At 45.4% G+C, this 16,145-nt stretch overlaps 2 protein-coding genes across 2 annotated transcripts in view; one reads left to right on the top strand and one right to left on the bottom strand.

Annotated features, from left to right (window-relative positions):
• sp4 (sp4 transcription factor) overlaps nt 1-5,776 on the top strand; it is a gene marked incomplete at its 3' end in the record, with an annotated part of 36,767 nt that extends 30,991 nt beyond the window's left edge. Inside the window, exon 13 of the mRNA XM_080787274.1 lies at nt 5,670-5,776. Coding sequence (XP_080643400.1) covers nt 5,670-5,776 — 107 coding nt within the window. The remainder of the gene's footprint in view (nt 1-5,669) is intronic.
• Nucleotides 5,777-8,431: 2,655 nt separating this feature from the next.
• LOC308331777 (uncharacterized protein) overlaps nt 8,432-16,145 on the bottom strand; it is a gene marked incomplete at its 3' end in the record, with an annotated part of 64,373 nt that continues 56,659 nt past the window's right edge. Inside the window, exons 8-10 of the mRNA XM_080787273.1 lie at nt 15,492-15,981; nt 15,176-15,286; nt 8,432-8,454 (exon numbers count right to left, since the gene is read on the bottom strand). Of these exons, the coding sequence (XP_080643399.1) occupies nt 8,432-8,454; nt 15,176-15,286; nt 15,492-15,981 (624 nt within the window). The remainder of the gene's footprint in view (nt 8,455-15,175; nt 15,287-15,491; nt 15,982-16,145) is intronic.

Raw genomic sequence — 16,145 nt, 5'->3', positions numbered from 1 at the left:
AAATGAAATGAACTGGAGTGAATTAATCTTCTTGTCTTCACGTGTGTGCGTGCGTGTGTGTGTGTGTGTGTGCGTGCGTGCGTGCGTGTGTGTGTGTGTGTGTGTGTGTGGTGTGTGTGTGTGTGTGTGTGTGTGCGTGTGTGTGTCATAGCGCGCCACCGAGTGCTTGAAAAATCGAAAGAACGACTGCTATATGAAAACATAGCTTTTTCAGAAAACTGTCAGGATGTTTGGACATTTGTAGAATCTGATCTCAGGTCAGAATGGGGTTAAGCTCTTCATTTCTGACTTCTGTCAGGATTTAGAAAGGCATTTTTTTTAGAATATGATCTCAGGTCAGAATGGTTTAAGGCAGCCAACATACACAAAGAATCCAGCCATGTTTTCCCTCTCTCTCCCCACCAGTCCACCTCTCCTCTGTCCTTGTCCGCACACAACCCCCCCCTCCCTCCTTCCTCTCCTCTCCTCTCCTCTCCTCCCTCCCTCCCTCCTTCCATCCTCCCTCCCTCCCTCCCTCCTTCCGCATGCGGGAGGCAAACGAATTCCATCAAAACACTGTTTTTAGATACGGGAGGCAAACGAATTCCCTCAAAACTCTGTTTTTAGATACGGGAGGCAAACGAATTCCATCAAACACAGTTTTTAGATACGGGAGGCAAACGAATTCCCTCAAAACACTGTTTTTAGATACGGGAGGCAAACGAATTCCATCAAAACACTGTTTTTGGCAAACGAATTCCATCAAAACACTGTTTTTAGATACGGGAGGCAAACGAATTCCATCAAAACACTGTTTTTAGATACGGGAGGCAAACGAATTTCATCAAAACACTGTTTTTAGATACGGGAGGCAAACGAATTCCATCAAAACACTGTTTTTAGATACGGGAGGCAAACGAATTCCATCAAAACACTGTTTTAGATACGGAGGCAAACGAATTCCCTCAAAACACTGTTTTTAGATACGGGAGGCAAACGAATTCCATCAAAACACTGTTTTTAGATACGGGAGGCAAACGAATTCCATCAAAACACTGTTTTTAGATACGGGAGGCAAACGAATTCCATCAAAACACTGTTTTTAGATACGGGAGGCAAACGAATTCCATCAAAACACTGTTTTTAGATAAGGGAGGCAAACGAATTCCATCAAAACACTGTTTTAGATACGGGAGGCAAACGAATTCCATCAAAACACTGTTTTTAGATAAGGGAGGCAAACAAATTCCCTCAAAACACTGTTTTTAGATACGGGAGGCAAACAAATTCCATCAAAACACTGTTTTTAGATAAGGGAGGCAAACGAATTCCATCAAAACACTGTTTTTAGATACGGGAGGCAAACGAATTCCATCAAAACACTGTTTTTAGATACGGGAGGCAAACAAATTCCATCAAAACACTGTTTTTAGATACGGAGGCAAACGAATTCCATCAAAACACTGTTTTTAGATACGGGAGGCAAACGAATTCCATCAAAACACTGTTTTTAGATACGGGAGGCAAACGAATTCCATCAAAACACTGTTTTTAGATAAGGAGGCAAACGAATTCCCTCAAAACTCTGTTTTTAGATACGGGAGCAAACGAATTCCATCAAACACTGTTTTTTAGATACGGGAGGCAAACGAATTCCCTCAAAACACTGTTTTTAGATACGGGAGGCAAACGAATTCCATCAAAACACTGTTTTTAGATAAGGGAGGCAAACGAATTCCCTCAAAACTCTGTTTTTAGATACGGGAGGCAAACGAATTCCATCAAAACAGTGTTTTTAGATACGGGAGGCAAACGAATTCCCTCAAAACACTGTTTTTAGATACGGGAGGCAAACGAATTCCATCAAAACACTGTTTTTAGATACGGGAGGCAAACGAATTCCATCAAAACACTGTTTTTAGATACGGGAGGCAAACGAATTCCATCAAAACACTGTTTTTAGATACGGGAGGCAAACGAATTCCCTCAAAACACTGTTTTTAGATACGGGAGGCAAATTAATTCCCTCAAAACACTGTTTTTAGATACGGGAGGCAAACGAATTCCATCAAAAACACTGTTTTTAGATACGGGAGGCAAACGAATTCCATCAAAACATCATGTAATGTAACTCTGAGAGTGTACAAATGGAACCAAATGGAACCTGTTAGTTAACTGTTTCTTGTGTCCTATAAACATCATTAAAAATATAAGCTCTGGTTGCAAAAGGGGTGAAGTGGCCCTTTATAAGTATAACATATTTCACCTGTTCCAAGGACCTCAAGGACCCTCGTTCTCCTGGATCAGGGCCTCGGTGGGGGGGGGGGGGGGGGGGGCGCTCCAAGGATCGGATCTTGAGAACCGTTGTCTTATTGCGGGGTCCGGAGTCGGGATGGGGTCCACAGTCAGTCACACTCTGTGGAATGGATACAGAACCGTAGTTTTATTGGATGGGAGAGTCGGGATGGGGTCCACAGTCAGTCACACTCTGTGGAATGGACAGAACCATAGTTTTATTGGATGGGGAGAGTCGGGATGGGGTCCACAGTCAGTCACACTCTGTGGAATGGACAGAACCATAGTTTTATTGGATGGGGAGAGTCGGGATGGGGTCCACAGTCAGTCACACTCTGTGGAATGGACAGAACCATATAGTTTTATTGGATGGGGAGAGTCCAGTACAGTCACACATACTCTGTCAAATGGACAGAGAAGATGCCGTATAAAGGACATGCAGTATTATAACCACAGCCATGAATCAACATCAGACGATGGGAGTGGATGAGAGACATTGATCTGCAATCAACACACACACGATCTCTCTCTCTCTGTAACGCACAGAGGCACGCACACGCACACACACACACACACACCTTGGTCCTCAGTACGCACGCACATACGCGCACACTATATGTGCACATGCCAGGATATCATCATAGCCTCATGTGAGACGTCTCTGAGACAGAGAGTGAAAAAACCTTCCTCACAAAACGTCAACGGCACTTTGACCCTCCCTCCTTCCATCCTTCTTTCCTTCCTTCCCTCCCTCCCTCCTCCTTCCATCCATCCTTCTTTCCTTCCTTCCTTCCCTCCCTCCCTCCCTCCCTCCCTACTTCCATCCTTCTTTCCTTCCTCCCTCCCTCCCTCCCTCCCTCCCTTCCTTCCTTCCTTCCTTCCTCCTTCCATCCTTCTTTCCTTCCTTCCTTCCTTCCTTCCCTCCCTCCCTCCCTCCCTCCCTCCCTCCCTCCCTCCTTCCTTCCATCCTTCTTTCCTTCCTTCCTCCCTCCCTCCCTCCCTCCCCCGGTCCTCCTCTGCTGTCTGTCTGTCGCGGTGAGGGGAGGAGTGGAGCTATCAGAGCGTGTTTAACGCACAAATGGTGATGAGGGGGTGTGCGCCAATCTGTGCGAGCGTGCGTGTGTGTGAGAGAGTGTGTGTGTGTGTGTGTGAGTGCGCGTGCGTGTGTGTGATCATCACATGCATTTAAGTGGTATCTTTTGCATGTGAAACCTGTGTGCCGTGCAAGTGACATGAAAAGTGTTTGTCTCTGCGTGTACACTGTAGTGTGTATATGCACACGCATGTGTGTGTGTGTGTGTGTGTGTGTGTGTGTGTGTGTGTGTGTGTGTGTGTGTGTGTGTGTGTGTGTGTGTGTGTGTGTGTGTGTGTGTGTGTGTGTGTGTGCGCGGCACAGCTGTGGGAAATAAGGCATAATAACAGAGTATGCGTGCGCCTCCCCATCCGCTGTTATCTCCCCATGGTGACGACCTCATCGGTCCACCAAACTTCTTCATGACAAGGACCCCCAAATTGACACTTAATAAATTAACCCGCGGACCCCCCCCCCCACCCCCCCATTTGAAATCATATGCCAGGGACCCCCCCCCCCCCCCATAAGAGAAGATTATTTAATATTTAATTTATTTATTATTTTATTATTATTTATAGCAGTGATTCTCAACCCGTTTAATGTCAAGGACCCCCAAGGTTTGACATGCATTAGTCTACTACGGACCCCCATTTATTTAACCCATTCTGAACGGGAACCCCTTTTGGTGTTAGCATCATGTCATGCTTTAGCTGTTGAAAAATAGCAGATCTACAAGCTCATAGCGCGCCACTCTGCTATTTTTGAAAAAAATCGAAGAACGACTGACATAGTAAACATAGCTTTTTCAGAAAACTGTCAGGATGTACAGAAGACATTTTTAGAATCTGATCTCGGGTCAGAATGGGTTAATGGCATTTCTATCTCTGGGACCCCCGATTTATAATTTATAATAATATAATAATTTATATTGTAAAATCAATGTAATGTAACTCTGAGAGTGTACAAATGGAACCAAATGGAACCTGTTAGTTAACTGTTTCTTGTGTCCTATAAACATCATTAAAAATAAGCTCCGGTTGCAAAAGGGGTGAAGTGGCCCTTTATAAGTATAACATATTTCACCTGTTCCAAGGACCTCAAGGACCCTCGTTCTCCTGGATCAGGGCCTCGGTGGGGGGGGGGGGGGGGGGGGGGCACTCCAAGGGATCGGATCTTGAGAACCGTTGTTTTATTGCGGGGTCCGGAGTCGGGATGGGGTCCACAGTCAGTCACACTCTGTGGAATGGACACAGAACCGTAGTTTTATTGGATGGGGAGAGTCGGGATGGGTCCACAGTCAGTCACACTCTGTGAAATGGACAGAACCATAGTTTTATTGGATGGGGAGAGTCCGGATGGGGTCCACAGTCAGTCACACTTTATGCTTTTTGTCCTGTTTCTTGTTTTTTTGTTTCGTTTGTTTTTTGCCTCCTGTTTTTGTCTGTATTGTACCGTTTATTGTCTGTTGCTCCCCTTCCCCTTTCCCAAGAGGACCACAATGGAAACAAGCCTAACAGCTTTCTTGTGAATTTATCCTTTTGAAATATATTTTTCAATAAAGTATTCAATTCAATTCAATTCAACTCTGTGAAATGGACAGAACCATAGTTTTATTGGATGGGGAGAGTCCGGATGGGGTCCACAGTCAGTCACACTCTGTGGAATGGACAGAACCATAGTTTTATTGGATGGGGAGAGTCAGGATGGGGTCCACAGTCAGTCACACTCTGTGGAATGGACACAGAACCATAGTTTTATTGGATGGGGAGAGTCGGGATGGGGTCCACAGTCAGTCACACTCTGTGGAATGGACAGAACCATAGTTTTATTGGATGGGGAGAGTCCAGTACAGTCACACATACTCTGTCAAATGGACAGAGAAGATGCCGTATAAAGGACATGCAGTATTATAACCACAGCCATGAATCAACATCAGACGATGGGAGTGGATGAGAGACATTGATCTGCAATCAACACACACACACACGATCTCTCTCTCTCTGTAACGCACGGAGGCACGCACACACGCACGCACGCACGCACGCACACACCTTGGTCCTCAGTACGCACGCACATACGTGCACACATATGTGCACAACGTGCACATGCCAGTATATCATCATAGCCTCATGTTGAGACGTCTCTGAGACAGAGAGTGAAAAAACCTTCCTCACAAAACGTCAACGGCACTTTGAGGGAAATCAATAAGGGCTCGCTCCCTCGCTCCGGTCCGGTCCAAAGCATCTCCGTGAATAATACGAGCACTCGTCCGACATTTAACCAATTTATAACAGACACACTCTGCGCTGCGTATAAATCACAGCGGGTTTACTAGGAGCGGAGGCGTGGCAGGAGAGACTAAAGTTGACGGAGGAGGAGGCGGCCCCCGGAAATTCACAACGCAGCATCTTCGGTTTGTTCGCTTGTTAATATATAAGATATGGTCGCCTCAATGTGTGTGTGTGAGACGTGTGTGTGTGTCGTGTGTGTGTGTATGTGTGTGTGTGTGTGTGTGTGTGTGTGTCTGTGTGTGTGTGTGTCTAATGTCCGACCCCGTTTGATTTGAGGTTATAAAATATTCGATTCTCTGCAGGTCAAATATAATTTGTGGAATCAAATATAAAGCATTCAAACGCACGCGCGCACGCCACACACACACACACAAATAAAGAGACTTCATCCACTATACATGACGGCCATTCCAGATATATACCAATCGGTCTCATTCCCTTTCACCTCGCGTAACTATCCGGCGTTCCTACAATCAATCAATCAATCTCTCTCCCCCAGTCCCCATCAGTGGATGTGCTGGCAGGCTGAATGATCTCTGTATGATGCGTGTTTAACCCATTTTGGTGTTAGCACTATGTTATGCTATAGCTATTGAAAGATAGCAGATCTACAAGCTCATAGCGCGCCACTCGGTGACCTACAAGCACGAGCTTGAAGGTCTGCTATTTTTGAAAAATCGAAGAGCGACTGACATAGAAGACATTTTTAGAATCTGATCTCAGGTCAGAATGGGTTAAATGAAGGCCTGGCATCCATCACAGTGTGTGTGTGTGTGTGTGTGTGTGTGTGTGTGTGTGTGTGTGTGTGTGTGTGTGTGTGTTGTTGGGGAGTCAGAGTGACCATTCATATAATGTAATTTCATCTCACCTTGTAGCCCTATATAGCTTGCTGCCAATGCGTGTGTATACCTGCACACACACACACACACACACACACACACACACACACACACACACACACACACACACAGACAGAGGGAGAGAGAGAGGGGGGATCAGGGAGTGTGCAACTCTCATCAGTACATATGCAGCAGAATGTAATGTAATTACATTATGGACGGCCTTCATTCTCATTCATGTATACAGCAGCACATCTACATCATCATGTTGTCTAGAAACACATCTACATACAGACATATTCATCCTCCAATGGGAGAGGAGGGGGGAGGGGGGGGAGGGGCGGCAATGCCAATCAGACACCTTTGGTGTATAATGATAAGCTCTGTGTGTGTGTGTGTGTGTGTGTGTGTGTGTGTGCAATGTGTGTGTGCGTGTACTCAGGGAATGTGTGTGTGCAACGTGCAGTGTTAACCCATTCTGACCTGAGATCAGATTCTAAAAATGTCTGTTTGAAAATGACAGTTTTCTGAAAAAGCTACGTTTCTAGGTCAGTCGATTTTTCAATAATAGCAGACCTACAAGCTCGTAGCGCGAGCTTGTAGATCTGCTATTTTTCAATAGCTTAAAGCATGACATGATGCTCACACAAAAAGGGGGGTCCCGCCCAAAATGAGTTAAAGATGGAGTGCTGTGATTTCTTTCCACCCTAAAACATGATAATCAGGTCTCATTGTTATAGAAGGAGGTATAATCTTTTTCAAAAAAGTGTACAGTATATTGGTTAAAATGTCGTTTTTATGTGGACACGCCCACCAGTTGGGTGGTGGGTGATGGGTGGTGATCCACCTGAACTGAAGCCGCACCCACAGCTGTAGTTGTATGATAAAGGGGGAGGTGTTAGGGGAGGGGCTGATAGTGTGACGTCACTATATTACTGTTTATTTCATTGGCGTGGTTGACTGTGAAATCTATACTAATCAGTCTTACATCATCGCGATAGCATAACATCATACTTACTTACTTATTCCTGTAGGCTCCTAGGTGGAGCATAGGGCCGCAATCACACCCCGCCATCGGACTCTACATCTCTCCGACTAGGCTCTTCCTGGGGTAGTGTTCTTGCGGTTTCTGTAGCATACGAGGTTTTTACGAGTTGGGGTTGCTAGCCCCAAGCCCAACCTTCCACCATTTCTGGCTTCCGGTGTGTTTGGAGTTGGTTTGTTAGTCCCCTTCCCCTAACCTATTGTCTTCCAGGCAATGGATTACAATCTCATACCACGTGAGACCAGACAGGTTTTGGGTTGTGTACAAGCTGTCCCGGCACGTCAAGCCCAACCAACTCCAGCTACTGTGTAATGAAAGCTGCAAGCAGGGCAAGCATTTCATACCAGCAGCACGAGACAGATATATAACATCATACAGTATGTGCAATTTGCTCAGTGACAGACAGAACGCACATTAATTAAACTCCGTTCATCGATAATGGCATTTAATGTTTGCGTTAGTGACAAAACAAACATTAAACTCTTGTCCATTGTCAATGGCGTTTTTAATGTTTGTCTAGGAGAGACAAACATTCTAAACATGTATATAGGAGTGGCCAGTGTTGATTTTGTCGACTAAAACGAAGACGATTTTTTTTCGTTGACTACCTTTTTCGACTGACGAAAACTAAATGGAAACTAAATGAAAACTATAAGCTATGAGGACCAAATCACCTGTAGATTTAGTCGACTAAAATCTTATTACACTAAAACATTCCAAGGTGACTAAATTGTGACTAAAACTAAATGAAAGCCATTCAAGAGACTAAGATGACTAAAACTAAAATGTGCTGCCAAAAACAACAGTGGGAGTGGCTACAGCGCCCCTCAAAGATAGAAGCTATAGGTTTACCGTAGCTCTGGTCCATAGCTCTAATGCCGTCGTATTTAGAGCTATGTTATAGTCGCCTTCAGGGGCAGATCAGCCTCTCCTCTGTAGCGGGAAAAAAAAACATTACGTTTTACTAATACTCACCAATACAAAGACGGGTTGTGTAATTAGAAATGGGAATATACATTGAATCACATTGAATTGTGTGTGTGTGTGTGTGTGTGTGTGTGTGTGTGTGGCTAGAACGAGAGAGAGCGCTCATCGTTCAGTGAGCGATCAATTCATACACACTTGTAAAATAAAAAGACTAAACTTTGTGTGTGTGTGTGTGTGATCATGCATGCGTACGTACGTGCACACAGGATGCGCCTGGAGCTGCTCCTTCCCGCCTTCCTGTTAATTACAGAGAGAGCGAGAGAGAGAGAGAGAGAGAGAGAGAGAGAGAGGGGGGGGGCATCCTTCATCTCTCAGAGCGTGGCTGATAGCTCACCATGCTTCTGGTTTGTCGACGAGAGAGAGAGAGAGAGAGAGAGAGAGAGACATAGAGAGACCACATACCTTCCAACAACAAAATACAATCAAATAATGCCATGGAGATTTGCATATCGTTGCTGTCGGGAGGAAACCACCCATCTCCATTTTGGAGGATTTAGATGATCTGTTTTGCATAAATCAGTTCAAGTACTTGACAATATGTAAAGTCACATTATATTTGTATATATTATTTCTTCATTTCCTGACAAATGAACATTTTGGAGTTGTCCCGACAGCAGAGATATCAAAAAGCCCAGGAAGAAGGAACCTCACAGATGTACTTTACGGCCAAGCTACACCAGGCAATTCTGCGCGCGTGCGTATGCGTTTACTGCGCGCGTACAGTGCGTTTGGATAGGACCAATATATGTCAATGATACCAGCTACACCAGACGCACAGACACCGCGGGCCATCCTACACGTGCTCTAAAAATAGGATCGGTTCTAATTTCTTTACGTGCGTATAATGCCCCCATGCGCGGGTATCTATATATCCTCCCGGAAGGTCCCGCACAAACCTGCCGCGCGTCTGACAGATGGATGTAGCCAGCCATTTGGCGTCCGCGCGTTTAGAGTAAACGCGCGAGAAAAGCCTGGTGTAGCTTGGCCGTTAAAACTCTTTGACATTGGGGGTAGTTATCTTCTGCCGACGGAAGTTACTGGATTACTACTCAATTACATCCCGTCTTGTGGCCTCGCAGACTGAGAGAAGAAAAGAGCTAATATTAGCATTAGTTCACAATGTTTATCTTTCACCAGAAACGGTAATATGTCGATCGCGCTGCGGTGAAACAGATCAGATCAAATCAGATCTGAACATCGGATGTTTGGTAAAAACCACGGACACTAGTGCTCGTGATTTATCCGAATGCTCGCATCATGGACCTTTAAAGGTAACGCTACAGAATAATCAATTCAATTTGCATTGATTATCGTTACTTTGTCGTACGATTCAATAATTTGACACGTGTATTGTTGTTATTCAGTGTAAGCGCACACACTGCGAGCAACAATGGAGGCTCTGGAAACAGAAACACTGAATGAAGTCGAGAATACGGTCGATTTCATCGAATGCGAGGCGAGAAAACTGTATGCTAAATAGGGATACACTTTTTTCGTTCCCGATCCGATTCCTATACCACAGTTTCCGTGTTAGCCAATAACGAATAACGACACCAGTGTTGTGATCTCGTGTTGTGTTTATAGCCATCTAGCTGGATATCTGGTGTTGTGTTCATAGCAGACTCCCCACTCAAATGTGCACTTCAAGTTTGGGCAACTCGAAAACAAACTGCCATAGTGTCAACCCCTTACCCCTGTGTTGGATCAGTGGTTAGACTGGCATAGTGTCAACCCCTTACCCCTGTGTTGGATCAGTGGTTAGACTGGCATAGTGTCAACCCCTTACCCCTGTGTTGGATCAGTGGTTAGACTGGCATAGTGTCAACCCCTTACCCCTGTGTTGGATCAGTGGTTAGACTGGCATAGTGTCAACCCCTTACCCCTGTGTTGGATCAGTGGTTAGACTGGCATAGTGTCGACCCCTTACCCCTGTGTTGGATCAGTGGTTAGACTGGCATAGTGTCAACCCCTTACCCCTGTGTTGGATCAGTGGTTAGACTGGCATAGTGTCGACCCCTTACCCCTGTGTTGGATCAGTGGTTAGACTGGCATAGTGTCAACCCCTTACCCCTGTGTGGGATCACTGGTTAGACTGGCATAGTGTCGACCCCTTACCCCTGTGTTGGATCAGTGGTTAGACTGGCATAGTGTCAACCCCTTACCCCTGTGTTGGATCACTGGTTAGACTGGCATAGTGTCGACCCCTTACCCCTGTGTTGGATCAGTGGTTAGACTGGCATAGTGTCAACCCCTTACCCCTGTGTTGGATCACTGGTTAGACTGGCATAGTGTCAACCCCTTACCCCTGTGTTGGATCACTGGTTAGACTGGCATAGTGTCAACCCCTTACCCCTGTGTTGGATCACTGGTTAGACTGGCATAGTGTCAACCCCTTACCCCTGTGTTGGATCACTGGTTAGACTGGCATAGTGTCAACCCCTTACCCCTGTGTTGGATCACTGGTTAGACTGGCATAGTGTCAACCCCTTACCCCTGTGTTGGATCAGTGGTTCTGGCATATTCTCCGATACCCGATATGACAAATAAGGGCCGATACTTTTCCGATACTGATACAGTATCGGGACATGTCTAATGCTAAACTAAACAAACCATGCAGCTTTCAAATAACATCCACGGAAATATATAATAATATAATATAATATTTCATTCGTGACATGTAAAAAGATAACACTCGTTATGTACAGTATGACATTTGAAGAACTAATGGAAAAATATGACATTACCCAGAAAACTTGTTTTCTTTCATGTAATGTGAAGTGCAAGCTTAGGCCTGGTTCACATGACACCATTTTACAATGGTGTCATGTGAACAGTGTACATTAAGTACATTTACTTAGGTACAATTCTGAGGCATTTGTACTTTACTTCCAATTTCCAGTACGTTTACTTCTACTCCACTACAGCGGGGCAGAGGAATGTGCCAAAAAGTGCCAAGCCGACCTAACCTGACTCCGCCAGATTGCGGCAGTATTGAGTTCACAGGTTCACTCCTCCTACCTCAATCTGGTCTCTCTCCAGAGACGATGGACCGAACCAGCGGCGGGAAAGAATCTGATATCTCCATAATAATTTTGAGTTGTAGTCCTATTAGGTTGTGTTTACATTAGAGTTGTAGTCCTATTAGGTTGTGTGGCTGCAGCTTCAATACATCATCAGTATCGCCTTGATTTGCCACTGATTTGTTCGAAATCCACTGGTTCGGAGTGCATTGTCTGTGCCCGAGCGAGACCAGATGGAGGTAGGAGCAGGGGACTCCCTACTGCCACCATCTGGTGGAGACAGGTTAAAGCCGACCCTCATAATCAACACTCCGCGGCTCACTCACGCCCATGTGTGCGTCCTCACAAACGGCGAAAGTAGACGATCTGCATGAGATAACGCAGCGCTCTCGTTGGGAGGGGGGCGCACAAATATACGCGAGTATGGCAACCATACTGCTCCACTACATCTCAGAGACAATTCTTGTAATTTTTCTTCCACTAAAATTATTTGAAAACTTTTGTTACTAGTTACTTTATAGGTTTTTATGAAACATACATCAAACACTTCAGGTCTATACAAGTCTACATTTAGACCCTTTGAAAATAGCCGATCTACAAGCTCACAATGCACAGGCATAACGTGACGTCACATTAATTAGGCTCCATTTAGACTTGTTTGATTTTTATCTAAGTTTGTTTTGTTTTCACATGTTTTATGACGATACGGTGCAACAGTTCAAAGTAAATCCATGACATACTTTGTTGCACGGGTGGTCTTGCGTGTAAAAAAACGAATGCGAAACATTAAACTTGAAATGTGATCTTGTAGATCTGCTATTTTCAAAAAACTTGAAATGGGACATTTCTGCATAATGAGTACTTTCACTTTTTTAATATATTTTTTGGCGCTTTTTGCCTTATTGATATATTACAGTAGTTTGACAGTAAAGGGGGAGAGAGATGGGGGGAAGGCACGCAGCAAAGGTCGTCGGGATTGGGACTCGAACTGGCGACACGCTGTCAGGGTGGATTACCAGCCTAGGTGTCTGGACCACTCGGCTGGCCCAGGCATACTTTTACTTTTTGTACTCCATACGTTTTCCCACCACTGACCATTTCATTCAGCATCAGCGTAGTTTTTCCTTGAGTGATACAGCGTGAAACACTTCCCGGTGTGTAAGGGGATACAACAGGTTTTGCATATGTACCTCGTCTCGCCTCGCTTGGACTTCCTGGCACAAACCCTGCACTGCTTAGTCGGAGTCTGCTTTTTGGGGGAGGGCGGGATCGAAACGAGTTCGTGGGCTGCAAAGTTGCCATCCAGCCTGCACTGAGGGTCCGTGCGTGGTGCCCTCGGTCTGGGTGCAGGTGGAAGGTCATATAGCGGGCCCGACAGGCCCGCCCATTGATGTATGACACTTAACAGAAATGTGAGTTGGCATTTACTCTTGCCCCGTGGGTTTTTAACTTTGTACAGGATAAAAGCATTGTACAAACAGATTTCAAACATGTAGGCTATAAATTTCTTGGACCACTTGGCTGTCTTCCTGACAAACGGGTAGTACACAATTTGTTGGTCCATTCTATCGACACCGTTCATTGATTTGTTGTATTCTACAACGCAAACAGGCTTCTGTCTTGGCACTTTTCCCGGCTGGCCTCTCTGCCATACCAGAACTTCTTGCATCTCGTCCTGGTGGAACGTTGAAACCATTTTCACTATGCCATGGTCCTGCCAGGCCAAGACCATCACCCTGTCATTGTGAAGCATGATTGTTTGCCCATCTTTCAGGTCAGATGTTTTAACTTGTTTAAGGGCTCCTGGTTCACCTCGATTTTTTCTTAGTGTACCGCAGACATGGGTTTTCAGATCAAGTAGATTTGTACACAGTGCTACAGAATTGTAAAAGTTATCCATGAACAATCTATAGCCATAACCTACTAGGCGATCAAGAAGGAAGATAATTGTTTCACCCAGGGGAGTAGCATCTCCACAGTAGGGCTTCATGTTGAAACAATACCCTGTCTCAGAATCACACAAAATATAAGATTTTATGCCAAACCTGATAGGTTTCTGCCGATTGTACACTTTGAAACTTAAACGCCCTTTCCACAGAAGCGTACCTTCATCAATGCAAATGTTAGCGTTTGGTTGAAACATTTCACGGAATCTACAGAGTAAGTAATCTAAAACCGGGCGGATCTTGAACAGCCTGTCAGTACCATTGTCTAATGTGAAATCACTGAACTGGAGAAATTTCCATATAAGTTGAAACCTGTTGCGAGTCATGGTCTTGTTGAAGTAGGGGCTAGCTAATGATTCATCTGTAGACCAGTACATACCAATCTCAGGCTTATGGATGATACCAGTGAGAAAAAGGAGCCCTAGGAAGAGTTTTAGTTCATGAACCGTGACAGGTTTCCATTGGTGACATCTGGAATGTGGTACTCTGCCGATTGTTACCGTTTTAGTGAACCTCTTTGCATAGTTGTTAGTCTGATCAACCATATACTGGAGCAGCTCATCGGTCAAGAATAGCTCAAGAAAGTCAACTGGTGCGTCTGAATCAAGAGCAGCAGCACCGTTGATAAGTCCAGGCTTTGCAGTGAAAGGAATGTCCTCTGGTTGCCAGTTGGTTTTAGACCACTCAGGATCTGCATTTGGACCACTTCCGCCAGGCTCGTCACCACACTCGCGCTCTGCAGCTGTGCTATGTTCACCTACATCAACGTTGGCCGCTTCGCATTGTTGCTCTGTTGGACCTAAACATTATAGAAATACATTATTACCATAGAATGAATTATTTTTTGCGTGGGGTTTTAGCTTTGTTAATTATACAAGCATTGAACGGAGAGATCTCCTGGATGTTGTTCTTGCCTGTATTTTCACTGCCAACAGATGGTAATCTAGACATTGGCCGTGGCTCCTCTGTGTCTTAAATCACAGAAAGGTTATATGTTGGATGTGTTTATTGATTGTCTGATTAATGATGCATGTATTGTGTTTTTCTTTGTTTTACTTCGACGTTGATTCATTAATAAAGCAACTTAAAATCATCAGTCAGTCTTCAACCTTATTGGCCAGCTGGTTTCGCTACAGGCATGCATTTCTAACTTGCATCGTTCCATATAGGCCAGTGCCCAACGGGCACCGCTGTAGAGGCCCCACGGGCACCGCTCTAGTACAGTATGAATACGGGTACATTCATTTAATCTCAAACATGATTAAAAAAACGGGGGCACGGTGGCACAGACGGTAGTGCTGTTGCCTCACAGCTACAAGGTCCTGGGTTTGATTCCCGCTGGGGACGCTGGGGGCTTGTTCGCTCCTCCGCGTCATCAGTGCCCATACCCGAGGTGGGGTTGGCGAAAGGAACCTTTCTGTGTGGAGTTTGCATGTTCTCCCCGTGTCCCCTAGGGTAGGAACCCTCACAAACGCATGCAGTAATCCTGGTCTCTAAACTGCCTCCCCCTGGCCAGCCGGGGCGGCTGATGGAGGGGAAAGGAACTGGTCAGAATAATGTGTTCCTTCCACTCGCTACTTCCGGCCGGGGAAAATCCCCCCTGTCAGGTGAAAAGGAGCAGCTTGGGACTACTCAGTCCGCTGGAAAGTCGTGGGATAAAAATTATAAAATAAAACATGATCAAAATGTAGGTCTTCTCACCACTGGCTTCAGAAGAACATCTGCTCATTGGACGCGACTTCCTCATCGGTGTCCATTCTTCCACGTCTGTGTCGGAGGAATCCGAAAGAGTGCGTTCACCCCTTCCCATGGCTTGACCACATGAAATGAGCACACGCACACACACACACACACACACACACACACACACACACACACACACACACAGTTACCATGCATCTACAGTCATAAATACATTAGGCTACATCACAAATACAATACGTAAAAAATAAATCTTGTACATTTGTACAAAATACATCATCTCAACACGATCAAAATGAACTCTTCTACTACTTACTAGCGGTATCTAGGAATGGAGTACATCTGCTCGGTGCCCTCGGCGCCCTCATCGGTTTCCATTCTTCATCCGACTCCGCCTCCGTGTCGTAGTGTAATCTGAAGGCGTCCGATGCTGCGCGGCTGCTTTCGGCGGCCAGACGACACGAGACGTCAGACTCGTTGTGCAGGTTTGAGAAAACGAGCGCGCGCCGTTGAGGTTGACCCGAAGAAGGAGGGCGATTTCTATGATCATCCTGAGCATCCTGCCCTCGTTCGTCACTGTCCCGCTGCTGCCGCCTGCGAGCTTCCTGCGGTTGCCTGCGTTGGTTGTCAACGCGCCGGTCTTGTGGTTCTTCTTTGAAGTCACGCTGACCCGGAACAGGTGTCCGTTGGCCTTCTCGAGGACCTGCTGTGACGTTTAAGTCTTGCTGGCCTGGAGGAGTTGCTCGTTGCTCGTTGCTCATACAGGGGAGATCAGTCGACATGCCTGCACGGCCTGGGCTCTGTGGCTACAAGAATGGATGACGATACATGAATATTAAAATAGAATTTTATTTATATAGCATTTTTTCAAACATCAATAACAGAATACATCAATGATGCAATAGAAAGAAAATGCAAAATAACAAAGATTGATATGAATCAAGGAGGCCGCAGTTCCTTTAATCGCATA

Source organism: Protomyctophum bolini (genome assembly GCF_963924005.1).
Source record: "Protomyctophum bolini genome assembly, chromosome: 17".
NCBI lineage: Eukaryota > Metazoa > Chordata > Actinopteri > Myctophiformes > Myctophidae > Protomyctophum > Protomyctophum bolini.
The sequence above is the reverse complement of the archived record's forward strand: the minus strand, read 5'-3'. Positions and strand labels throughout refer to the sequence as shown.